At 39.0% G+C, this 27,146-nt stretch overlaps 1 protein-coding gene across 1 annotated transcript in view; it reads right to left on the bottom strand.

The window, feature by feature from the left end:
- Positions 1-27,146, bottom strand: part of DNAI4 (dynein axonemal intermediate chain 4) — a 73,531-nt gene that overhangs the window by 28,974 nt on the left and 17,411 nt on the right. Inside the window, exons 3-8 of the mRNA XM_074265692.1 lie at positions 24,413-24,600; positions 22,743-22,855; positions 18,252-18,405; positions 17,544-17,683; positions 16,265-16,411; positions 1,204-1,395 (exon numbers count right to left, since the gene is read on the bottom strand). Of these exons, the coding sequence (XP_074121793.1) occupies positions 1,204-1,395; positions 16,265-16,411; positions 17,544-17,683; positions 18,252-18,405; positions 22,743-22,855; positions 24,413-24,600 (934 nt within the window). The remainder of the gene's footprint in view (positions 1-1,203; positions 1,396-16,264; positions 16,412-17,543; positions 17,684-18,251; positions 18,406-22,742; positions 22,856-24,412; positions 24,601-27,146) is intronic.

Here is a 27,146-nt window from a genome sequence, read left to right as displayed (position 1 = left end):
TGATATGTTTTGCAATTCGGCCTCTTGGATGGACTAATTACAACCAGAGCCAGAAGGGACCTTGGAAACTATTTCATAGATGAGGAAACTGAGACCTAAGAAGAGGAAGTGACCAAAAATGCTGTGTGGGAGGCAGGACAAGAACAGGGCTCCTCCCAGCCCAGAGTCCCTGCTTTCTCCCCAGCCCATACTAGGATGCCCACTGCCAATGCCTTGGCCCTCAGGCTGTAGATGTCATTCCCACAGGTATCTGGTTTGTTGTTGTGTGAGCCTGGCCATCCCTGGAGAAATCATAAAATTCTGAACTTGTAAAAACTGAATTTGGGGGCCCTCCTGGTAGAGCTGCTCAGTCAAAGTTCAGATTGCCTCGCCCACCAACCAGCCCCTCGTGCGCCATTTTTGTTTCTGGGGGTGTTTCCCGCTCCCTGTAGGTGCTCCAACTCTGGGCCTGCTCATTTGCCTTTGCACTCCTCACTCTGGGTTATTTTCTGGGCCTGGCTCACACTTGTCCATGTCCCCACACCAAATCCTTCCCCAGCTGGCTTGCAGTGGTTCTTCCCACTGGGGAACTACTGATGTCCTTCATTTAGCATAAAGAGCTATATAAATTCTTTCTCTTCCCCACTGGCATGTGAGCTCTTGGGAGCAGACACTGTCTCTTGGTCCTTCTTTGGTGCAGTGGCTGGTATGCAGTAAGGGCTTAATCAGTCCTTGCTGACTCCTTTCTAAGAGGATTCAAGGTTGGGATATGGGTCAAGCTGAGTGTACTCCCTCCAACCAAGCAGGTCTATGATTTTATCCAGTAATCCCATCCACATCATGACTTTCCCCATCATAGTTTTGATATGTTACGAGTCAGGAGAAGAAATAAAATGGGAAATTTGGGGAAGATTGTGGAAGCCACAGGCACCCAAAGGCCAGAAGATGACACAGAACCTATAACCAAATGCTTAACCCTAGTTTTAGAGTAAGCTATTACAAACACCCCAAAAAGAAGAAAAAAATTCAAAGTTCTTTGCAATGAAGGGAAGGCCAAAAAAATGTACAGGGGCTTTCCAGATGGGGGACTGCCATGATGTGGAAGGGATGACTATTTCTTAACAGATTTTTGGAACACTCTGGATAAGTAGGGTCCCTATATCAGAGAAAATGCATTTTCTCCTGTAGAAATGAAACATGATGATCTATATTTAAAAGAAATACCTAGGATAGGAAGCTGTCGATAAGCTGCCAGCTTGGGCTGAAATATATTTTCCATGAGAACTCTCTCCATGAAAAATAAATTCTCTTGAAATTTTTCCGACTTCAATATCAGTTCTGAACGATCTTCCTCTTCCTCGTGAATTTTAGCCATAATGATGCTTTCGATATCAATTGTAGAACTGGTTTCACTTGCTGTAAAATATCAAGAGAACAGTATGAAATCGTGTTTAATGAAAAATAACCCACAAGATGGCATTCAGATTTAGTGAAAGCTAGTTTTCTACTTTCATGATGATGGTGGAAAACATCATGAATTTTCAACTCATTTCTCAAGAGCTACAAGTAAGATTGAATGTAGATGACAGGGAAACCTGGTTTTTTAATTGATAATTGATAATTTTTTGATAATTGATAATTTAATTGATAATTTGCAGTCTCTCAAAAAGTCAGATACACAAGGATTGCTTTAGAGAAAAACTAGTGAAAGAAATTTTCTTATTATTCAATTCCATCCAAAGAATCTGACTGTGAAGTGTAGGGGAAGCACTAAGCCTTTAAGTGTTTACTTGGGTTCTTGTTCAGTCACTTTTCTTGCCCTATTTGGGATTTTCCTGTCAGAGACACTGGAGCTGCTTGCCACTTCCTTCTCCTGTTCTAAGCAGAGAAGGAAACTAAAGCAAACAGACTTGTCCAGGGTCACCCAGTGAGGAAGTATCTGGGGCCACACATTGGAACTTGGGCCATGAGTCCTCCTGACTCCAGCCCCAGTGTTCCAGGCCCTCTGGTGGTCCCTAATGCCCCAAATGTCTACATTCATCTATTTTACTCAAAGAACCATTTATTAAGTGCCTGTTTTGTACCAAGGGCTGGGTGCTGTAACTACAAATACAACTAATGTAATAAGACCTTCTTCCCAAAGGGAAGACAGCAAATACATGTGTAAGTATAAACAGAAAAGAAAAATATAAGCATAACTAGACTAGATATAAAGTAACTATAAATAGAATAAAATACAAAGATATAATATAATCATAGTGAGACTAGATGCAAAATAAGTATAAACAGAAAAGAAAAATACAAGCATAATTAGACTAGATATCAAGTAAATATAAATAGAATAAAACAAAAAATATAATCACAGTGAGACTAGATGCAAAATAAGTATACTAGAAAAGAGATAAGCATAACTAGACTAGATATAAAGTAAATATAAAAAGAATAAAATAAAAAAGATATAATCATAGTGAGAGTAGATACAAAATAACTATAAATAGAAGAGAAAATATAATGTGCAAAATAAGCATAAATAGAATAGAAAAGATACAATATAAGCATAACTAGATTAGATATAAAGTAAATATAAATAGAATAAATAAAAGATATAATCATAACAAGACTAGATGCAAAATAATTATAAATAGAAGAGAAAATATAATATGCAAAATAAGCCTAAATAGAAGAGAAAAGATACAATATAAGCATAATTAGACTAGATATAAAGTAAATATAAATAGAATAAATAAAAGATATAATCATAACAAGACTAGATGCAAAATAATTATAAATAGAAGAGAAAAATATAATATGCAAAATAAGCATAAATAGAAGAGAAAAGATACAATATAAGCATAATTAGACTAGATATAAAGTAAATGTAAATAGAATAAAATAAAAAAGATATAATATAACCATAGTGAAACTAGATGCAAAATAAGTGTAATAGAAAAGAGAGAAGCATAATTAGACTAGATATAAAGTAAATATAAATAGAATAAAATTAAAAAGATATAATCATAGCAAGACTAGATACAAAATAAGTATAAATAAAAGAGATACAATATATAACTAGAATAGATATAAATAAGATTAGATATAAAATAAGTACAGATAGAAGAGACTAGATTGGTACAGAGCAATTAAATAAGGATGTTCAGTTGGCTTCTCATTGACTAAGTTGACTAAGGCTGGCCAGAGTGATATTTCTGACAAGTTCCACAAGCTGGAAAGGCTCAGGACCAGGCCAGGACAGGGACTGTCCCACCCCCACCCGAGGCTTCTCTCACCTGAGAAGCTCATTGTTCGTTTTTTGGTGATTGCAGCTTTTAGTGACCATTTAATGAATGGTAGGGGAGTTGGGGCCTAGGTTGGTGGTGGAAAGCAGTCTTCAAAGACTGTAGAACAAGCAGCAGAAAGGCCCCACAGGGACAGACTAAGTAAACAGCAGATATCAACCCAGACAAGTTTTGGGGCCCTTACCCTGTCCCAGTGGCTTCCCAACAAAAGGGTTATGCAATAAATGTCACAGACATAGACATCCCAGCCCAGTCTAAGTAGTGCTACTAGATTACTGCTCTCTAAGAGAATATCTGACAATCTGCTATCCCAAGACAACATTTCTCTCTTATTTAAGAATAGAAAAATATAGCAGAAGCCCAGGGTTTGCCTATGGATGCAAACTAGGGCAGAAGCATGCCTTGGAGAAAATGGAGATTGTTTTGTTGGATTTTTCAAGAAAACTAGCTTTTAAAAATGTTTCCTTTTTAGGAGTAGTAAATCCTCTCTCCTCTTCAAATTTATATGACACTGTTTTTCTAAGTGCAGCATTATTTAGCAATTTATGTTTTTAGTTGCTAGCTTCCTGTCCCCTTTTGTTAGGTCCCTTTCTTCCTTTTCATTCCCTATCATCTATCCTTACTTTATCATAATAAGCTTATTTGTTGAATAGATTTTATGGAATGTTATTCTTTGTTTTAAAAATAGATGGTGCTTTCCCTTGAAAAGAAAGAAAATTACTTACATTCACTTACTGACATTCCCAAAAAGAGATCTAAAACCTAAGACTCTTATTGCTATTTATACCAGTTTGGTTTTAAACTATTAAAATAAATTATTTTATCCCTTTAAAAAGAAAAAAAAGGAAAATAGGAAGCTAATCTATTTCATTACTTATATATTCCTTAATTATTCTTCTATAGTAGCACACAACAGCTATCAATCAAACAATAAATAAACATTTATTAAGTTCCCATTATGTTCCAGTGGAGACATAAAGAAAAAATCAAAATTATTTCTGTCTTTAAGGGTTTATCTTATACTTATGGACACAGATCAATAAGGGAAATAATAAATATAAGGCAGAATTTTTGGTGAGAGGACAGTAACATTTGGGGACAGGAAAGTCTTCTTGGAGATGGTGGGGTCATTCCTTAGAAAGCAATGGGGTTCTAAAAGACAAAGATAAATAGGTAGCCCATTGCAGGCATGGGGAATAGTGAATGCAAAGACAGGACTATACGAAACAGCAGGCCTGGGGAGAACTTGAGGGAAGCAATGTCTAAAAAGGCTGGAGAGGCAGCCAGAAGCTAGGCTGCAAAGGGCTTCAAACTCTGCAGGAGCCCACCCTTAATCCCAGAGACAAGGTAAACCCCACTGAGCTCAGATCCACCCTTAAGAAAAATCACTCAGGAAACTGTGGGAAATGAACTGCAATGAGGCGGGACTTGAATCTAAGAGAGCAATCCAGAGGCCCTTGCAACAGACCAGGTGAGAGGGGGGGGGGGAAACCTCAGCTAAGATAGTAGTTGTATGAGTAGAGAGTTGGACACAAAACGCCATGGAGATAGAATCTGAAAATTGGTTGGATAATGTGCCATGAGGGAAGCAAGAACACAAGGACAACACAAATGCTGTGAATCTCTATTTCAAGAAAAATGGTGGTATGTTAGGATTACTAAGTGAGAACTGAGGTTGTCTGGACAGTGACAAGGTGAGAATTCAGGTTTTCTGGACAATTACAAGGTGAGAACTCAGGTTGACTTGATAGAGGGGGCAAGCTCATTGGCTGGGGTGGTTCTTCCCAGAAGCCCTTGCATTATCCCACGCCCATTCTCTGGGAGAATAAAAGAGAGGACTCTCAGAGAAAGAAGAAGACTCTCTGCATTACATCAGGCCTGACGGGGCTCTCTGCAGGAAGGGAAGTCACTTCTAAGGACAAGAGTTAACAGCAACTGCCTGGAGACAACGGTTCACTACAGGAAGAAGAATCTGTCTGAGAGATTTGAGTAGACACAGCAGATCTCTTCCCAGAGAGCGATCCAGCAGCTTCTGGAGACGACAGCTCACTACATTTGGCGCCCAACGTGGGGCAAGGACTTTTGCTTATCCTGACAAGAGGAGCTAGACCAGACCTTCGCAATTTGGCGCCCGAACAGGGACAGACACAGTCCTGATTCCAGTGGAAAAGCTTCCGATCTAGATCTCAGTCTCTCTGACCCAGAACCGTGAGTAAGGAAGAAACTTTGTTAAAGATTAAGTGAGTGTGCTAATAGATAAATAAGGAACTTAACTTGTTAAGGGCTAAACCAGGAATCTCTTATAGTGAAATGGGGCAAACACCTTCTGTTCAAGGAAAATGTTTAGAGAGCATCATCAAGGTTATGAAAAGCCAAGGATTGATTATAATTTTAGAGGAGATTACTGAACTTTTAAGAACTGTGAAGGTCATATGTCCTTCTTTTTCTCTGGAAGAAGAATTGGATCCAGATGAGTGGAAATTAGTAGGACAGCAATTAGGTGAACAGTACAATTACCTTTGTGACATTTTACCCTTTGGTTCCAGACCAAACTCAGTTTCCAAAGATACAATTCATACCTACAATTTAATCCAAATGGCTTTAAAAAATGTTATTCTAAAGGAAGAGATGAAGGAGCAAAATGGGGAGGTGTCAACTAAACTAGGTGAAAAGGATGAATCAGATAACAATGACGTTAAGTACAATTCTGAGCAACAGCAACAGGAGCACCTCCCATCTCCTCCCTCAATTAACCCTTCATGGGTGGAGCAAGAAGGAGGAGAGGAAGAGGCAGAAACACAAACAGAATTGCCTGTGAAGCAGCCTAAGCCTATGACAAGATTAGAAAAAGCATTGGTTAAAGCTAAGAGAGAAGGACAGGATATAAGTGATTTTATACATGCATATCCTGTGATTGAAAATATTGACTCTGTAGGTAAAAAAAGGAGAAGATATGCACCTTTAGATTTGAATAAAATTAAGGATTTGAAAAAAGGTTGTACCCTTTATGGGGCTACATCAGCTTATGTTAAAATGTTACTAGATGGTTTGTCTTATGAAGTCCTAACCCCGAATGATTGGAAATCCATAGCAAGGATATGCCTGGAACCTGGAGAAAATTTATTATGGCTTTCGGAATTTCATGAATTATGTAAAATTCAAGTCAGATGCAATTTGGAAATAGGAGTTAACACACAATTCACTTTTGAGCACTTGGCTGGTGAAGGTCGGTATGGAGAGAATTCGGAACAGATTAATTATACCATGACAATATATGAACAAATTGCTAAGGCTGCAATAAAAGCTTGGGGTGTCCTTCCTGGACAGAAAGATCGTGGAGAGGCTTTCACTAAAATACAGCAAGGTCCCAATGAACCTTTTGCAGATTTTGTGGGACGTTTGCAAACTGCTGTCAAAAGAACTATTGGAGAAAATTCAGCTACAGAAATAATGACCAGACATCTGGCTAAGGAAAATGCCAATGAGATTTGCAAAAGAATTATATGGGGGTTAGACAAAGATGCTCCTTTAGAGGAGATCATAAGACGCTGTGCTACAGTGGGAACAAATGCTTTTTACACCCAGACAATGATGAATGTGGAAAGACAGGGTCCCTCCTGGCAAGGGACTTCTAGAGAAACTCGGAGATGTTTTCAATGTGGAAAAATTGGACATCTAAGAGCTCAGTGTAGGTATGGAGATACAGTGAGAAGACAGGGTGAAAGAAGACCTAAAACCCCATGTCCAAAATGCAACAGAGGACTCCATTGGGCATCAGAGTGTAGAATAATTCAGGGAAATGGGACGAGGGGCCCAGGTCCAGGGCCCCAGGCAAAAAAGACTTGGGGCATGATGGCAGCTGATGTTACACCTAAAGAGCCTTTAGAAGGTCAGGACTCTGATTTAATCAATCAGCAGAGAAGCAATCACATGGCAGAAAGGGATTACCTGATAAGTCAGTCAAAAGGCAATCAGATTGCAAAAATGGATTACACTTGGGGAGAATACAGGCCTTTTAAACCAACAGGGCTGTGCCCAGTGCAAACAACTCCAATGTAATTGTCAGATGATGAGAAGAGATTTAGAAAGCGGTTAACTGCCTGGGAGAGAGGGTTTGCTTGTATTTCTTCAGCAGGAGAAGGAATCAGATGGGTGCCAACAAGTCATATTCGCCTTGTCCATCAGAGAGAGACAGAAAAAGAGAAAGACCTCAAAATAAAGGAGAAGATCTAAGAAACATCTGACACTGAAAGAGCATGGATAATAAGAAGACTGTTAAAGAACTTTAAAACCAGCAGGAATCATTGGACTTCCTCACACAAGATGAGACTAATGGACAATGGACTTATGGACATTTATAAATTTTCAATTTATGATTATGTTACATACTTCTAGCATGTGTTATGTTACTATGTTACTATATGCTTATGTAATTTATGTAATTATCTGTAATATTGATGGATTTATGTTTCAAGGTCATTTATGTAATTATCTGTAATACTTCCCATATTGATGGATTTATGTTTCAAGGTCATGACTGTCCTATGTTCTAAATCAAAAGAAAGGGGGAGATGTTAGGATTACTAAGTGAGAACTGAGGTTGTCTGGACAGTGACAAGGTGAGAATTCAGGTTTTCTGGACAATTACAAGGTGAGAACTCAGGTTGACTTGATAGAGGGGGCAAGCTCATTGGCTGGGGTGGTTCTTCCCAGAAGCCCTTGCATTATGCCACGCCCATTCTCTGGGAGAATAAAAGAGAGGACTCTCAGAGAAAGAAGAAGACTCTCTGCATTACATCAGGCCTGACGGGGCTCTCTGCAGGAAGGGAAGTCACTTCTTTGGACAAGAGTTAACAGCAACTGCCTGGAGACAACGGTTCGTTACAGGAAGAAGAATCTGTCGGAGAGATTTGAGTAGAAGACACAGCAGATCTCTTCCCAGAGAGAGATCCAGCAGCTTCTGGAGACGACAGCTCGTTACAGTGGTACCCTCAGCAGAAACAAAATTCTAGTCCTAAGAAAAAGACAATGAATTCAGCTTTAGTCACTTTGAGTTTGAAACATTTACATGGCATCTGACCGAAATACCCAATGTCCTGATGGCGATGTGTAACTGGAGCACAGGAGAGAGGCTAAATAGATGTTGAAATTATCTATATGGAAAGAACTGGGAGCGAATGAGATGAGTGAGTATAAAAAATAGAGGGCCCATCATAGAGTTTTAGGTGACATCCTTAGTTAAAGAGGACTTGGATGATGAACCAAAGGGAGGTTGAATAGGAACAGTCAGACAAGCAGAGAACCAGAAGAGAGTAGGGTCATGGAGATCTAGAGAAGAGAAGATGTTCTGGGAGAGCAGGGGTTAATGACTGATGAGAGGTCAAAAATAAAGAAGCCGGAGAAAAAGCCATTGGAAGTGATGATTAAAAGATCACTTAGGAGGGCAGTGAATAGAACACCAGGCTCCTCTTCCTGAATTCAAATCTATCCTGAGATGAACATCTACTATCTATGTGACCCTAAGCAAGTCTCTTATCCCTACTTAATTCAGAAAATAGTTGTAGTTGAATAATGAAGTCAGAAACCAGGACAAAAGAGAGGAAATGGAGGCAACAAGAATAGATAACTTTTTCTAAGAGTTTGACTAAGAAAGGGAAGAAAGATAGAGGATGAAAGATTAAGGGAAGGCTACCATTCATTGATCTAAAGAAAGTTTTTCCAAGACAAAAAATATCCCACTCCTAATTACATGCTAGCAGCAATGGTGGCAATAAGAGTCCCTCATAAATTTTCCTGCAAAGCTGGAATAATACCTTTCTTAGCAGGCTTTGGTGGGATCTAAAAGAATATCAGCAAAAAGAAAAATCGTGAGAAGAAACAATACTATTAAAAATAGTATTAGATTAACAGAATTTGATTCCTCTCTGTGTGCAAAGATTAAGTTGGCCTTCATCAGAAAGAAATTACAAAAGCTATTCAAATTCTTCTATATATTCTTCTAAATAATTGACACATGAAATACAGAGTTTTTTTAAACAGAAAATGGGGACATTGTAATAATCTACCTCCGTGCTTTTGCTTACATCATTCTCTTTGCTCTTCTCTCTTTAAAAAACAGAACAAAAAAAGAAACAAACAAAAAAACCCTGCAAAGACTTACATGAACTGATACAAAGTGAAATGAACAGACCCAGGAGAACATTGTATATAGCAAGAGAAATACTGCATGATGAACAACTGTGAATGACTTAGCTATTCTCAGCAATACAATGATCTAAGATGATTCCAAAAGATTCGCGATGAAAAATACTATCCAATTCAGAAAAAGAACTGATGCAGATCAAGCAAACTAATTTTCACTTTTTTTCATTTTTTATGATTTTTTGGTTTGTGGTTTTTTTCACAACATGAATAATATGGAAATACATTTTGCGTGATTGTACATATATCACCTGTAAGAGTGAAGGGAGGAAGCGGGAGAATTTAGAACTCAAAATTTAAAAAGAAGAAAATAATTTCTTAAAAACTAGACTTGGGCAAGGGAAGGTAATGACATCACAAGATACCAAAATATAAAACAAAATTTTAAAAATGAACAAAAAGTGAAGAGAAAGTGAAATATCTCTTTAGAAAAAAACTAATATAGAAAACAGATTGAGGAAAGACAATTTAAGAATTGTTGAACTACTTGAAAGCTCTGGAAAAAAATACTTTAGATATGATATTACAAGAAGTTACTGAGGAAAACTGCCTTCTGTGCTCTTAAGAATGTTATCAATACGGGTATTTTGAAAGAACATATGTACATAGAAGGTTTGGGTCTGAATTGAGTATTATAGAATGAATCTTTAAAAATTAAAATGGATAGGGAAAGATAAAATAGAGCAATAATTCCATACAAATAAGGCATGAATAGAAGAATTGTTACAATGGAAGCAAGTGGGGTTAGAAGGCTAGTAGTACTCTCATCAAAACTAGGTGAAAGAGGGAATAATATATACATCTAGAAAGGTAGATTTATCTTCTAAAATTTCTTCTAAATTTATAAAGAAATAGAAAGGTAGAGGGACAGGACAAGGGATGGCTTTTTAGAGGGATGAGTATGTAAAAGAGTAGGAAGGGAAAAGAAGGAAATAAGAGAGGGATTCTCAAAGAGAATATGGATTAGGAAGGTAATGGTTAAAAGTAAATCGGATATATAAGGAGGAATTAGGTAAAAATAGAGGATGAGAAGAATAAGAGATGAAAAATAGGATGGAGGGAAACACATAACTAGTCATTTTAACTTTGAATGTGAATGTCCATAAAACATAACTGGATAGCAGAATGGATTAAAAACCAGAATCTGACAACATGTTGTCAACAAGAAATATATTTAAAAATAAGAGATGCACATAAATAGAAATCTGCCATTATACTTAAATTATAATTATACTTCAACTGAGATTTTTTTTTAAAAAGCAGGGTTGGCAATCATGATCTCAGGCAAGTTAGAAGAGATTAATTAAAATAAATATACAGGGAAACTAATTATGATAAAAGATACTATAAAATGAAATAATATCAGTATTAAATCTATATGCACCAAATGCTATAAAAATCTAAATTTTTAAGGGAAAAGTTAAATGAATTATAAGTGGAATTATAGTAATATTATAACAGTGAGGGGACTTTAACTTTCACCTCACAGGATTAGATCAATCAAACCAAAAAATAAATAAAAAAAAGTTGAGGAAGTGAATAGAATCTTACATAAGCTAGATATGATAGATATCCAGAAAGAATTAAATGAGAATAAAAATGAATATACCTTTTTCTCAGTGGTACATGTTTTATCTTTACAAAACTGATTATATATTATAATTTTATAGTTAAATACAAAAAAGCAGAACTAGTAAATCCATCCTTTCCAAATCATAATGCAACAAAAATTATATTCAATCAGGGACCATGGAAATGCAGATTAAAAATTAATTGGAAACTAAAGAACCTAGTCTTAAAAATAAGTGAATTAAAGAAAAAATCATAGACACAATCAATAATTTTACTAAAAAGAATGTCAACAATGAGATAACATACCAAAATTTATGGGATGCAGCAAAAGCCACAATCAGAGGAAAATGTATATCTCTAGATGCTTGTATTAATAAAAGAATAGAAAGAACTGGGTATGCAATTTTTAAAAATTAGAAAAATAACAGAGCAAAAATTCCTAATTAAACACCAAACTGGAAATTTGAAAAATTCAAGGTGGGATTAATAAAACTGAAATTAAATAAGAGTTGATTTGTGAAGAAATAAAATAAATTAACTATTGATGAATATGATTTGAAAACAAAGAAAAATGTCAAATCACTAGTAATAAAAATTAAAAGGATAAAAATACCACTAATTATGATGAAAAGAAAGAAATTATAAGGAGTTATTTTATCCAATTGTATGCCAATGAATTTAATCATTTAAGTGAAATGGAAGAATATTTATAAAAAACATAAACTTCCTGGATTAATAGAAGAGGAAATAAAATATCTAAATAACCCTATTTTTAGAAAAAGGAATTTGAGAGGCCATAAATGTGGCCAAAAGAAAAAAAAAAACAGCAGGACTGGATGGATTTATAAGTAAATGCTACCAAACATTTAAAAATCAACTAATATCTATATGAAACAAATTATTTGGAACAATATACAAAAAAGAACTCCTACTAAACTCCTTTTATGAATTATGGTATACATATCTAAAACAGGATGAGCAAAAACAGAAGTTATAAGCCAACTTCATTAATTAATATGGAAGCAAAAATTCTAAATAAAATACTAGCTAAGAGACTACAACAATATATTACAAAGATTATAAATTAGACCAAGTGGGATTAATACCAGCAATGCAGCGTCATTAAATGATGATTTAATATAAGGAAAACTATTAACATAATTGATCATATCAATAACAAAAGTAACAAATATCATTTGATTATATTAATAGATGCAGAAAAAGTTTTTTAACAAAATACAACATTCATTCCTATTCAAAGTTCTTAAAAACATAGGTATAAATGCATTTTTCCTTAAAATGGTAAGAAGTATCTGCCCCAAACCATCAACAGCATTATTTGTAATGGGGATAAAATGGAAGCCTTCCCAATAAGATCAGGAATGAAACAAGGATGCCCAACTATCACTAATATTACTCAATATTGCATTAGAAATACTACTAATTACTCAATGTGGGAAGAGAAATCAATATTACCGTTCAGGAAAATAGTAGGAGAATAAGGTACAGGAAGCAGGGAGGGTAATAAAAAAAGAAGGCATACTGGGGGAGGGAGTGATCAGTAATAAAATATTTTTGAGAAATGCTACTAATAGCAATAAGAGAAGAAAAAGAAATTGAAGGAATCAGAATGGGCAATGAAGTCTTCTTGAAGACAATATGATGATGTACTTGGAAAATACTAAAGCTTCAACCACAAAGTTAATTAAAACAATAATTTTAGCAAAGTAGCAGTTATCAAATCCACATAACTCATCATCATTTCTATATATCACCAACAAACCCTGGAAGATGAGACAGTAAGAGATACCCATTTAAAATAATATAGGCAGTATAAAATAACTGGGAGTACCAAAACAAACTCAAGAACTACATGAACATAATTATTAAACACTTGACATAAATAAAGTCAAATTTAATTAGCTGGAGAGAGAAAATATAATAAAAATGACAATTTTACCTAATCTATTTATTCAATTCCATCCCAATTAAAATATCAATTATTTTTATTGAGCTAGAAAAATAATAATAACAAAATTTATCTGGAAGAAAAAAAGAAGTCAAGAATATCCAAGACATTAAGGGGGAAAATGTAAAGAAAAGAGGTTTAGCAATACCAGAGCTTATACCATAAGGCAATAATTATCAAAACTGTCTGATGTCAGATGAAAAACAACAGGAAGATCAGTGGCAGAGTAAACATACAATAACCAGGAGTGAATGAGGATTGCAACCTGTTGTTTGAAAAATGTAAAAACTTGAGCTTTGGGGATAATCCATTACTTGGCAAAAATAGTTGAGAAAGCTGGAGAGTACTCTGGCAAAAATTGGGAAAGATAAAATCAAAATAAATCTAGATAGGATCTAGATATAAAGGGAGATAGACATAAGAAAATTAGGAGAACATGGACATATTACCTATCAGACTTAGAGGAGAACAATTTATGAATAATTATGAGATGGAAGAATGAAATATAAAATGGATAATTGTGATTACATTAAATTAAAAATGGCTTGTACAAATAAAATCAATATAGGCAAGATTTTCTTGAGGAAAATTGAGAGCAAAAATTTTATAGATAGTTTCTCAGACAAAAGACTCATATCTAAATTTGTAAGAATATGAATCATTTCCCAGTTCTTAGATTGTCAAAGGATATGAGGAGGTAGTTTTTTCGATGAAGAAAGAGTTTCCATATATTTCTAAATCTGTGTCAAATGATTTCTCTGGTGCAGGTAGAGAAGGAGGGAGAAAAATATTTAAAATGTTGAGCAGAGAACACAAGAAAACTTAAAAAGAAGCACAAATAAGCAGAGTAGCTTGAAAATTATGTGTGGCATTATTATGTGGTTTTGGGGTTTTTTTAAAGTAAAACAGTGAAAAATGGAACGTCATGGTTTTCTATTGAATCTTTTTATGTTGTCCTATGTACAAGGAAGTGCTTTTCATGTCTTTTATATTTAAGTTCAAAATGATATTTAAAATAGATAATTAAAATTGTTTTACATATAATTGGGGAAAATTTAAATATTTCTTTAAAAATAAAAAAGGATGTTGGTTGTTAGAGGAGTCAGCCATGTCCAGAAGTTGCTTCCTGAGGCAGAAGTCTCAGAAGTCAGGAAGTTCTCAGGACAGTCTAGTAAAAAAAATTGTGGCAGAGAATTTTTAGAGATTAGAATATAAAATATTGTCTGCTGGAGAGGAAAACTCCTTTCAGAAGGAAACCAATGACCATAGAGCTTGACAAAAGGAAAACCTACTACTGGGAAAGCATCCAGAGCCCACCCAGCCTTGATCCCTTTTCATTCCCTGGAAAGAAACTGGATTTTCGGGCAACTGAGATTGGGGGCTGAAAAGGAGCTTAGGGGTCTTCAGTACCCCACCACCCTATTTAATATATAAAGAAACTGAGTCTGAGCTAAGTGATTTACCCAAGATCACAGAGCCAGAATGAACTGGGGCAGGCCTAGGACTCTGTCTCTCCAGCCACTGCGTGTGTGAGAAATGGGAAGAGAATATTCAGCAAGAGAGTAAAAGAGCAAGAGTAAAAAGAGTAAAAGAGCAGTTTCTGGAGCAAGGTCTACCCTTTCCTCTTTGGGCAAGTAGAGTAGGGGAGTGTAGAAAGCCCCTCATTTTCTTCATCCCTTTGAGGAGTCCGTTTGTGTTTGTGTATGGGAAGATGGAGGAGGATTATAGCTGCAAGTGAGAGCAGCAAGGGAAACCTCAAACTGAGGGAGGAGTCTGAGTTTCTCTGACTAGGGAATGTAATCTTTCTATTTTTGGCTGCTTTCTTCATCTCTCTTTTATTTGCCTCTGGGAAGGGAAGGAGTGTGGGATGCCAAGTGATATCCATGTTATTAGCCCCAAAGGATCAACACTTGCCTAGAATAAAACGCTGCCTGGATTGTTTGGGTTTAGAATTTATCTTACAGAAATAAAGATCTGAGTGATTCTGGCTAAGTCCCAAGCTCTCTCAAGGCCCAAGGGGATTCTCTAAGATGCTCACATGGAAGATACCCAACTGCCCTGGTAAAGAGCTCCCCACACTAACTAACTCAAAGGGACAATACAGGTCCCCACTTCTTGCATTACAAGAAACAGCTTGAAGGCTGAAAAAGCAAAGCCAACAACAACCAGAAAGCCCAAGAACTTGCTCTGGGGAGGTTGTGCCCATTAATTTCTTTTCCTCTGGTCCTACCTGGTAAAGACTCCTGAAAACCAAAGATGCTGAGAGTGGCCATCTGTAGCTCCCTAATATTATTTATTTTCAAGTAACATAGACAAGTCCAAGTCCCCATCCCAAACCTCCTCTTAGCACCAGTTTCCCAACTGGTTCTTCTGAGTGTTGAGAACATCGTGCACATCTCCCTTGAGGAACAGAAGACAGGGAGAAGATACCAGGCTGTTGGACCCTGACAGAGCCAGCCCAAGAGCCTGGAGAATGGCATTGCTTCCAGTTAAGTGCCCTTGACCATTGTCCTGGGAAGCAGCCCACGTGGAGACGCCAGCTGGCAACGGCTCCTAGTGGTTTTGCAGCCACTGCTACCAAAGGCCCTGAAATGAAATCCTTGGTCCTGTCCACGATTCATCATCAGAAATGGCAGGAAGTAGAAATGGCGTCAAGAAGAGACATGGCCATCTCTTTGCTAAGGACCACAAGAAGAATCTGGCACTGAGAGGTTTTAAAAGAACATAGATGAATAAACTAATAGAAACCATGACTATTTAGCAGATGTGAACTTTTCATACTATTGAGACTTTTTGACATTTCTTAGTATTCCATTGTTTCAGAATCAAATGTTAACTAATGCCCTAGTTGTTAACAACTAATGCTCTAAAGGATCTCTATTTGTTTACAGTTATATTCCCAAATGTAGTCACCATCAGTTCATTTATCAATCAATAAACATTTATGAAACACATTATCACTATCACTTAAGTCTTAGGGGCAAAGTCTTCTGCTCTTTTGATAGGAGACTTGATTCAATATTCCCCCTAAATGAGATATTTTGAAAACTGGACTGATGTACTTCTAGTAGAAAGAGACAAAAATCGATGATTTGCATCTTTTAAAATTATGATCCAAGATCTAATATAACTGGATAGTTATCATCAATAGGGTGATTTCTCAAGAAAGATTAAAGTTTTCGTTTGGCACAAAATTGATTTCTAAAAGCATATTAAAAATCATGAACAAAAGCCAATTGGAACGTACTTCTGTCTGTGGCACTCAGATATTTGGAGTCTTTCTTCTTCCCTTCCTGCATACTGCCTGTCTTTTCCATTTCCAGTTTTGTTGCTGAAACACTAAGCTCCAAGGCATTGTAAGCGTCATACAAAGCCCAGGCGGTGGTCATTATGCCTAGAAAGAAAGAGAAAAAAGCCATTGGTAACTGCCATACTCAAAACAACAGAGCCAGTTTATTGGAGGCAACATCTCACCCCTGGTTTACTAAGCTACTACAGGAGCAACTTTCCTGGGAGGTGTCAGCAATACTTATAAGACTAAAAGGGGAGGAAAAACCAACAACATAATTGTCTTTACTAATTGCTATGAATGTAGCTTCAAAGGTCCATCAACCCTGAGGCCTTTGTATACCATCATCTTAATAATTTAAAGAGCATTGATTTTGGTTTTCTCCATTCAATCCATTTATATATACATATATACATATATATATATATATATACATACATATATATAATATAAAAATAGATGGTCTTCAATGGTTTGATCTGACATTTTAGACCTTTCATAATCTGATGCTCCTTTCTCTATCCCACCTTACTTCCTCCTTCTCCCCTCCTCTTCCTCCATGTGGCTCCTCTGCCCTAGGGAGAGCTCACTTGCTCCTCACTGTCCTTTATCACCCTCTTGCCCTGATTCTCCCCTCTGTGGAAAGTTCAACTCTTTGCAAACTCCAAATCTTATCTCTTCTGCAAGTCTGAAGTCAACATATGTCTTCTCTATGAGGTTCTCCTTGATGATTCTAACCTAAACAGATCCCTTCCCTTCTGACATTTCTGTCACATCACTCCTCTTTCTCCCTCTCTAACCCTTTTTTTCTCCTTCCTTCTTTCTCCATCTCTCTCTCTCTCTTTCTTTCTCTCTCCCTTTTTTCCTGTTTCTCTCTTTCCATACTCTCCTCCCTCTCTGTATCTTTTTCTCTCCTTCTCACATGCATGAATATATATAATATTATGTGTATGTATATATATAAATGCACACACACACACACATACACATATATATATGTATATATATATATGCATATATATATATATATATATATATATATAATCACATATACACTCTGGTCTATCTACTTTTATCCCTCTGAACTGAATAACTGAATCATAAACTCCTTGTATTCCATCCTAATAGAGCCAGAAATACACTGGATGCTCAATGACTGACTGCTGAGCCATTCAAGGGCACACACAATCATCCTGGAACCTGGGATTTCATCAGATATTACTAATCCATAGATTACCTTTTTCTTCCGTTAAGATTCTATCACATTGAACTTCCTTGTGTTTGGGTGCGCCATTAAAAGTCTGCATTACTCTTTCAACGTATAAGTCGTTGCCAGCTCGATTTTTACAAAGGTTCTCATAAAGAGCGTTCCGATTCCTTTGAAAAATAAGGTGAATGCTACTTGTTAATAACACAGTGACTGCGATCACACAAAGCACTCCTAAGTCACACATGCCACCTGCCATTATGGCTATTTTCCTTAGGAGTATACTCTCTATCCTATTCTTTCCTAGAAAAGAGATTTAGTATAATCCTCTAGAAAACACTGTCCCTACCAGCTTTATTGAGCTTCTGTTACACCTGGTTACCAACAGGATGCCAGGATTTTCACTTTTAGGGTTTGGAAGAGAAGGCTATTTCATGAAAACCACATTTCAGAAAGATCCATACTGACATTAAGTTTTAATAATGATGTTATTCTACAATTCGTTTTATTTGGGACAAGATAATGCACTAATAATAAATTTGCTAATGATAAAAAATGTAGCAAATATACAGAAAAATAAATATGAATAAAAACATCCTCAAAATGGTTATCCCTTGATGCTCCTTAATAGCTCCCTGTATTTTGAATAATATAATAATATTGTATATTAATATAATAATATTAATAATAATAATTTAGCATTTAAATTACAGAAAGAGGGAACAGATCCTAACATACTTCACTTTCTCAGCATCTTCAGACTCTATAGAATGTAAGACGGTTGGCAGATTAAAGAGCCACAGCGTTTCGGTCTCTGAGAGGTAGATGTCCACTTTGGCATCTAATTCTTCTTTTGTTAGGATTTTTGGCACTTCTTTCTTAAGCTGGAGATCTTTGAAATGATCAAACAAAACACATTAAGGCACAATTCAACTTATAATTTTACTTCTACTTATCTGATCACTGATAGAGGTGAAATTCATCACCACGGATAAGATGAATGGAACCTTCTGTTGTAGTCTCTACCCTTCTAATGGAGTCAGGATACTTTAAGATTAGCCGGGCAGATGGAATGAGTACATTTATCAAATTTTCTCATTAACTGAGGGCTAGCACACTTACAGGGGTGGGGATAGAGACCATAACTCTGATTTCACTAGTGCTACCAACATCGCTCAGGGTCTTCCCAACTCTAAGTCCTAGAGACTAGCCCAGATCACTGAGCGGTCAAATAATTTCAGCCAGGCTCATGCAGCCAGTGAGCCTCAAAGGCAGGATTTGTACCCCATGAGACCACTTCTCTATGCCCTTTGCTTTGTGGCCTAAACAAATATATTTAAAGATAAGATTGTAGAGGGTGGGACTTTGGAGAAGTACAGTGGAATTGATGAGACAATGGTTATCTAGTTTACATATACTTAGTACTTAGCAGGGTGATGTAATAGTTCTACAGCTGATGTAATTGTAATAGGGTATTTAAATTGAGGACAAAATCAGCCACAGACATTCTATCTTTGACTATCCTCGTGGTGGCTCTCCTGCCTGCTGCACTATGGGGGAGACTGGCAGACTGGAAGGCTGCTGGAAGAGACTGGGGACAGTCAGTCAGACTGCTAGAAGAAACTGTGGAGCAGACTATTTCGGACTGGGAGACTGAAGGAAACAATAAAGACTTTGGACTTTATTCCTGACTATTCTCCTGGTGATTATTCTGCTGAGACCAAGGCTGGTCCCAAGGCCCATTACACAAAATAATACAAAAAGCTCCCCAAAAGAAATACTACAAAAAGCCCTTTGCCACCTTCAAAGCACTTTTTAAATAAAATAGTTCCTTATTATATTATAATTTTATATATATATATATATTATATATAATATATAATAATATATATAATATAATATAATATATATTATAATATATATTATATTATAAAATAGTTCCTTATTATCACATGATTATTATGGCTGTGTCACGTAAATGCCATTAGGCAAGGGTGAGGAAATGCATCTCCAGAGCCTCTAACAAATGTGCCCAGTGGTTGTGGTTGAGCCAGGTATTTTTAGAGAGTGAGGCTTCCAGGAGGTCTCAGGTGAATTAATGCAGTATCGACATGCTTGGAAACAGATCTCCAGAAAAAAAGAAAAAAAAAAGACAAAGTTTCTTCTGATAAGTTTAAATGAATAGAATAGAGAGAAAATAAAGAGTTCATCAAGCATGGAAAATAAAGGTTGCTGCAAAAAGAGAATTTTTTGGATGATTCTCATTCAAGTCAAAGGAGTGAGAAGTGAAAAGGAACTGAGCCATCTGGCTCCCAGAGATACTCAGGTTCTTGCCCGAGGTCATATAAAAAGGAAGGTCAAAATGAGGCTGCCCAATTCCAGTGCCTTAATTCCTCCTCTGATGCTCTTTTCATGTATTCTGTTCAAAATGGTTTGGAAATACTACCAGAGACTTGAATGTTCTTATTAACTACCACTAAAGAGGGGGGCAATGGGCAAAGTGCTTGATGTTCAGCTGAGGACCGCGGTCAGAGACTTTCAGAAATCTCAATGCCTTTTTCCCATCTTCTGTTTAAAGTGATGAATGTGCGCTAAGAGGAAATGTTCAGCTCCTGTTAGATCAGCTCGTGGATTTCTAGCTCTACACTGTGATTTACAGATACTAAGATGCACGCACTCCAGGAGGGAAGGGGATGCTGTCTAGAGGGGCCTGGCCCATCCACACCGGGAAGACCGAGGTTTCCTCTGAGTTATGTCACATTAGTTTATATCAGTGGTTCTCAAACTTTTTAAACAGGGGGCCAGTTCCCTGCCCCTCAGACTTTGGTAGGGCCGGACTATAGTAAAAACAAAAGCTCACCCTCTGTCTCCGCCCCTCAGCCCATTTGCCATAACCGGCGGTGGCATAAACGTCCTCAGTGGGCACATCTGGCCCACGGGCCATAGTTTGAGAACCCCTGCTTTAGGACATGGGCAGCAAGACCCCAAGCAGTAGTGAGCAATCAGGATGGGGGAGGGGTGGAGGAAAAGAGAGAGACAAAGAGACAGCGAGGCAGAGAGACAGAAAGAGAAGGGGAAAGAGGAGGAGGAAGAAGAAAAAGAGGAAGACAGAGAAGGAGGGAGGGAGGGACGGAGGAGAGAGATGGGGGAAGGGAGGAAGGAGAGAAAAAGAAGGAGAGAGGAGGAGGAGGGAGAGGATCACAGACTAACATGTTTAAGGATGAGTTAGAGGAAAAAAGTCATCTAGCCAGGAGATGGCCAGGCAGAAGATGGGACCGCGAGGGGCACCGGAGTGTCTGGCCGGGGTCCCCATCCTCGTGGGATCCTGGCTGAGTAACTAAGGTTTCTGCCTCCCAGCCTCATCTGTGCGACGGGAACAATTGCAGGCCCATTTCCGGGCCGCTTTGCAGACCTTAATATATTGGCGTGATCCCAGCGGTTCTTATTTCGAGATCTTTGCCAGGGATTTGGAGGGGGGAGGGGGACGGAGAAGAGAGGGCTCAGGACCCCCCAGGAGAAAGTTACAGAAAGGCTGATTTAGGCTTCCGTACAATGTAGAACGTCTGCCTGGGGAGGGGGAGGGCTCTACCCCCCCCACCCCCGGCCATCGCCCCAAAGACGGGGTGAGGAGGACAGGGAGAAAGATGGGCTGTGGTCCAGAGCCTCAGGGAGGCCCGCATGGCCGGTCCTGCTCACCCCTGTCTGTGCCGAGGCCCACCGGGCGTTTGTGCTGCAGCAGAAGGGGAAGGACACCTGGAGCTGCCGCCCCCAGGCCGCTGCCTCCGCTGGATTCCCTGGAGCCCCTCAGAGGCCGCCCTCCCCCCCCCCCCAGCTCCCTTCTTTAAGCCCCTTTGGAAATGGACACATGGGGAGGGGGTTCAAGCGGTGGGAGAGCAAAGAAGGAGGGCCCTTCCAGCCCTGCCACTCCACTCATTCGGGGTTCCTTAAGTCCATTGGGTAAGGAGTGCCTTCGCTGGGTTTAACATCACTTTTCAGAAACTTTGTGCGCCCTGGGAGCAGCTCCATTACACGGCGGATGGAGGCCTGGAGTCAGGAAGACCAGAATTCAAATTCAGCCTTAGACGCACTAGCTGTGAGATTTGGGGCGGCCTCTTAACTTCTGTGCACCCCAGTCTCCTCAGCTGCAAAGCGGGGGTCATAATAGCACCCCCCTCCCCGATGTTGTATAAGATACTATTTGTAAAGGGTGCTTGGTACACAGTAGGTGCTTAATAAGTGCTTGCCCGTTCCCTTTCATTTACACTTTGTGTGTGTATGCCATGAGGGTATAATGGGAGCCAAGCAGGAAAAAAAAAAAAAAAAAAAAAAAAAAGGTGTTTTCACAACTACTCTTCTGAGCGCAGAACCCCAATGAATGTGAGACTTATTTTAGAAACCTGGCTCCTGTAAAGACAACAGTCAAAGTTCCACAATACCCTGTAATTTATTTTTTAAATGGCTTCATTGAAATATACGTTGTACTCATATATATATATATATATATATATATATATATGAAGGAAAGAAATATTGATCCTTTTAATAACCCTGGGAAATAGGTGCATTTCCATTTTACATCTGGGGAAACTGAGGCAGATAGATGTAGTCACTTGCTAGTCTGTGTCGGAGGCTTCAGTTGAACTCCTGAGCCAATGCTCTATTTACTGCAGCAGCTAGCTGCCTCCAAGTCCATCTACTGAATGCATCAACTTTGCAGTATTTTAGGAATTTTTATTAATGTTCATTTAAAATTTTATTATAAATTACAGAATATTGCATCTTCATATCTATTAGAGGCAGTGAGCTATAGTAGAGAGTTGGATTCCATGCTAGGAAGACCTGAATTCAAGTTCTGCTTCTGACAAATCCTAGCTATGGAACCTTAACTTCTCAGCGGACCTGGAAATTCTCTAGTTGAAGCTATAAAGTGCAAAGAAGGGGCTGAGCTGCATGGGGGGGAGGGAGTTTCCTCTCCTTGCAGGTCCTATGTCTACACAGGTATTGATCCATCTATCATCTATCTTATCTAGTCAACCATCCACTTATCCACTGTCTCTGTCTCTCCTCCTCTCTGTCTCTGTTTCTCCTTTGTCTCTCTCCATGTCTCTGTCTCTGTCTCTCTTTGTTTCTCCCTGTCTGTGTCTCTGTGTGGGTCTCTCTGTCTCCCTCTCTTTCTTGCTCCATGTCTATCTGTCTAAGTGCTGATATGTGCATTATTTTTTTCCTTACCAATATAACTGGACATTGTCTCTCGTCTATACGAGGGCTCTTCCAGGTCTTCTCCGATGGACTCCGAGGTCGACGCGCTGGATTTAGAGACAGTGCTGCTTCCTAACGCTGACCTTTAATGATGAAGAAATACTTATCAGAAGAAGGAAAGTATACATGGGTATGTTCCCAAAGTGAGTGCTGAAAGAAAAACGAGCTGGAACATGAGGAGGTAACTGTATTAACTTTGAATTATATCATGCTTGAGACAGTGTTCTCTTGTAATCTGTGAAGAAAACTTCTATTTTAGAAATACAATGCTTTACAGACAAGTGTTAAGAACCCAACTTTATGAGGGTCTAAAGGACTCCTTTGTGGAATATGTAAGTTCTTTTTTTCAAGCCTCTCTAGCCAGTGTTCTCAGGATGACAGCCCAAGAAGCAAGGGAAAGTCGGTGTTGGCTTGTTTGTTTTTGAAACTTCAAATTTCATAATTATTCCCCATCTCTGGTCATTCCCGGGGGAACAAGTGAGACCACCAGAAGGAATTCAGAAAGCACACGGACCGGGGCCCCTTCCCAGGGCAAGAGTTTCTCAAGAGAAGAGCTTATCTATCTATATCTATATCTATATCTATATCTATATCTATATCTATATCTATATCTATATCTATATCTATATATCTATATATATTGTATTTAACATATTTAACATGTATTGGTCAACCTGCCATCTGGAGGGGGGGGGAAGGAGGGGAAAAAATTGGAACAAAAGGTTTTGCAATTGTCAATGCTGAAAAATTACCTATGCATATATCTGGTAAATAAAAAGTTATAATAAAAATTTTAAAAATTAAAAAAGAGAAAAGCTTATTCTGAAGGTAAAAAGCCAATGAGGAAGATGGCGGCTGTGAGATTCTTTGCTGACTGACTGTGGAGGCCATCCCATGCTGCCCTGGGCCCTTCCCTCTGGATGCTATTCTCTTGGCATTCATTGTCTGCCTCAGTGTCATATAGCTCGGCTTGCCCCATTTCTGGTGCCCTCCCGATAGCAATGTCTCCCCCAGATCTTTACATCCCCCAGATTTTAAGCAGTCGTGGCTGCCTATCAGCCATCTGGGGGAGGCCTCAGAACCCACGCAGTTACCTCACCTCTGTCAGCCTCAGCTTCCTCATCTGTAAAGTGGGAGCTAAGAATAAGGGGAGGTGCAGATAAAACCATTGCCCAAGTCATATTCCATATAAACAAAGTGAGAGAAAAGAAAGCAAAGGCATGGCAAAGACACCAGGACATGTGCTCAAAATATGTGGAACCAAAACCCAGGGAAATGTTCTTTTCTTTAGGAAGTGTTTAAGTGTATGTGTATGTTCTCACATTCTATATTAACCCCTTTTATGTTTGCTCCATAGCCATTGTGCAGACCTTAAATAGGAAACAAAAACTTACCTTAAAATAAAAGTAGCAAAAAAATCAATAACTCACAAGTATTTAAGCACATCCTCACCTTTTTATCTAAAGCCTCTTCAAAGAAGAAGAAATTAATCCCATAAGCCCCAGACCCTAACAAAAACCTATCCCGATACACGTACACATGTCAATGTTTTAAGTGATCATTTATAAACTGGTACAGATACATATCTATTAAGTTCTCTGTGACAAAAAGAATCTCAAACGCAGCGTGCCGTTCCCTACCTTGTGAATTGTCCCACGAAACTAGGGTTGACGGTATTCTGAAACATGGTGTAGGAGCCCGTAAAATCTGAGGCGAGAGACACATCCTGGGACACGAGCAGCTTACTGGGCTTCTTGGATCCGGCAAAATGGGGATCGGGATGGAAAAGGGGTTTGGGAGTGACATCATTCCCATTTGAATCCCAGACCTAGAAATGACAATAATCAAAGGCAATTCATTAAAAACATGTAAAATGTGAATGGAAAACATATGGATAACTGCACGACAGAGCATGATAAAGATGAAAAATGGAATTAGATGGGTTTTTTCTGAAGTTCTCCTTTTAAAATTTCCACTCAGTAGGTGTCAATATTTAAGAAAACCTCTGACAAAGTTTCGAATCACTCCAGTATAATGAATATTACTACTTGACTTCAATCATTAATTCATAATCAATCCTTTAAGGACTGACCAGTTGAGGAGTCTGAGTTTCCTCAGAGGATACAAGAGTTGCTCCATCTGTAAGAACCATCATTTGGATTCCACTCAGGGAGGAAGTCTACACTTGGCTGGGCGTGGCAGCACCTGAGAGAAACAGAAGTCCAGGGGGCAGCTAGGTGGCGCAGTGGATAGAGCATGAGCCCTGAATTCAGGAGGACCTGAGTTCAAATCTGGTCTCAGACACTTAACACTTCCTGGCTGTGTGACCCTGGGCAAGTCACTTAACCCCAGCCTCAGGAAATAAATAAATAGTTTAAAAAAAAAAAAGAAAGAAAGAAAGAAAGAAACAGAAATCCATCATTGGATGCAAACGTTTAGTCTTTCTGAGCGCCTGTTGGGATTTCCCAGAATATGTGCCTTGTTATCAAAGGCTTCAAGAGTCTAGTGCCATCCACACCGAATTTAAATACAATTTAATTTTCAAAAGCGGCAGGAGTCTTTCCTAAAATTTATTTTCAAAAATCAGCCTTCTCTCTCTCCCACTTTCTTTCCCCTGCACTCACTGAGGAAGAACACATTTACAAATGTGTTATATACATACATATATGCATATCCATGGACATCATTTCTCATTGTGTCTCCACTTGTGTCATCCCCTTTCAGGCTTGTCTATAATGGGAAACTGGAAGAGAGGGGCAGAGTGTGTGTGTGTGTGTGTGTGTGTGTGTGTGTGTGTGTGTGTGAAAGCATGCCCATGTATGTGTACCTGGGTATATCTGGGCATAAATGCACACATGTGTGTATGAGGGTGCTTGTGCATGCTCATGTGAGTGTGTAATGTATATGTTTGTATGAGTGTGTGCTTGTGTGCGAGTGTAAGTGCGTATGAGCCCATACCTGTGTGTGTACGTGTGTGTGTGTGTGTGTGTATAAGTGTGTGCTTGTGCATGCTCATGGGGGGAGGAGGAGCTGGGAGAGTCCCAAAGTTGGGCAGAACTCTTGGCTTGTACTGGGCCCGGTCAAGGCCAAAGTTGGTAAAGGAAATCCCCGCAGGGGCAGCAAGGAGAGCTGGGGCAATGTTACCATGAGGGCATTATAGAAGCACTATCAGAGCACTGAGGTTCTTTATTATCAGAACATGGCCGAAGCGGCCGGACAGGGCTCCTAGACATGGGCTCCCGGCACACAGGCTGAGCGGATGGCATGGACCACTCACCCCAGGCCGGGCTGCCAGGAAGGCCTGGCCGCTGAAGGGCTGATCCCCTAAGGGAAGATGCATCTGGGGGGTCAGGCAGCCCGAGAGACGAACCTCTTGAAGGCCTCGTCTTTCCTGAGTCTGCAGAGATGAAGACCATTTGATATGGAGCTTATGTGAAGGCTCCTTGGAGAGGAAAGCTGCCAGCTTAGGCCGCCCTGAAGCCAAGGAGATGCACAATGTCTCTGCCTGCAAAAGCCTGAGGGAAAAAAGGGATCTGCTCAAATCTTCCTACAGAGAGAAAGGATCTCCTCAAACCTCCCTGCAGAGAAGGGATCTCCTCAAACCTCCCTGCAGAGAGAAGGGATCTGCTCAAACCTCCCTGCAGAGAGAAGGGATCTGCTCAAAACTCCCTGCAGAGAAAAGGGATCTGCTCAAATCTCCCTGCAGAGAGAAGGGATCTGCTCAAACCTCCCTGCAGAGAAAAGGGATCTGTTTAAACCTCCCTGAAGAGAAGAAGGGATCTGCTCAAACCTCCCTGCAGAGAGAAGGGATCTGCTCAAACCTCCCTGCAGAGAGAAGAGATCTGCTCAAACCTCCCTGCAGAGAGAAGAGATCTGCTCAAACCTCCCTGCAGAGAAAAGGGATCTGTTCAAACCTCCCTGCAGAGAGAAGGGATCTGCTCAAACCTCCCTGCAGAGAAAAGGGATCTGTTCAAACCTCCCTTCTGCTCAAACCTCCCTGCAGAGAGAAGAGATCTGCTCAAACCTCCCTGCAGAGAAAAGGGATCTGTTCAAACCTCCCTGCAGAGAGAAGGGATCTGCTCAAACCTCCTTGCAGAGAGAAGGGATCTGTTCAAACCTCCCTGCAGAGAGAAGGGATCTGCTCAAACCTCCCTAGAGATTTTTCAAGGGACAAAAATCATCCCCATGATGTCAAGAAAGCCCTTCCAAATTCAGAAGGCCTCAAAATGACCAAATAACCTACAAAGCTTCTTAAAGCTTTCTAGTAGTTGTAGAGCAGTTCTGTGCTACAGAAGCGGTCATCCCGTTTCCTTCCATGGGACATGCACACAGACCCCAGAGCAACGGCCAGTCCCAAGATTTCCATAAGACAGT

The sequence above is a fragment of the Sminthopsis crassicaudata genome, chromosome 4 (assembly GCF_048593235.1).
Source record: "Sminthopsis crassicaudata isolate SCR6 chromosome 4, ASM4859323v1, whole genome shotgun sequence".
In the NCBI taxonomy this organism is placed as follows: Eukaryota; Metazoa; Chordata; class Mammalia; order Dasyuromorphia; family Dasyuridae; genus Sminthopsis; species Sminthopsis crassicaudata.
Note: the sequence above shows the minus strand (reverse complement) of the source record. Positions and strands in the feature narration are given on the sequence as shown.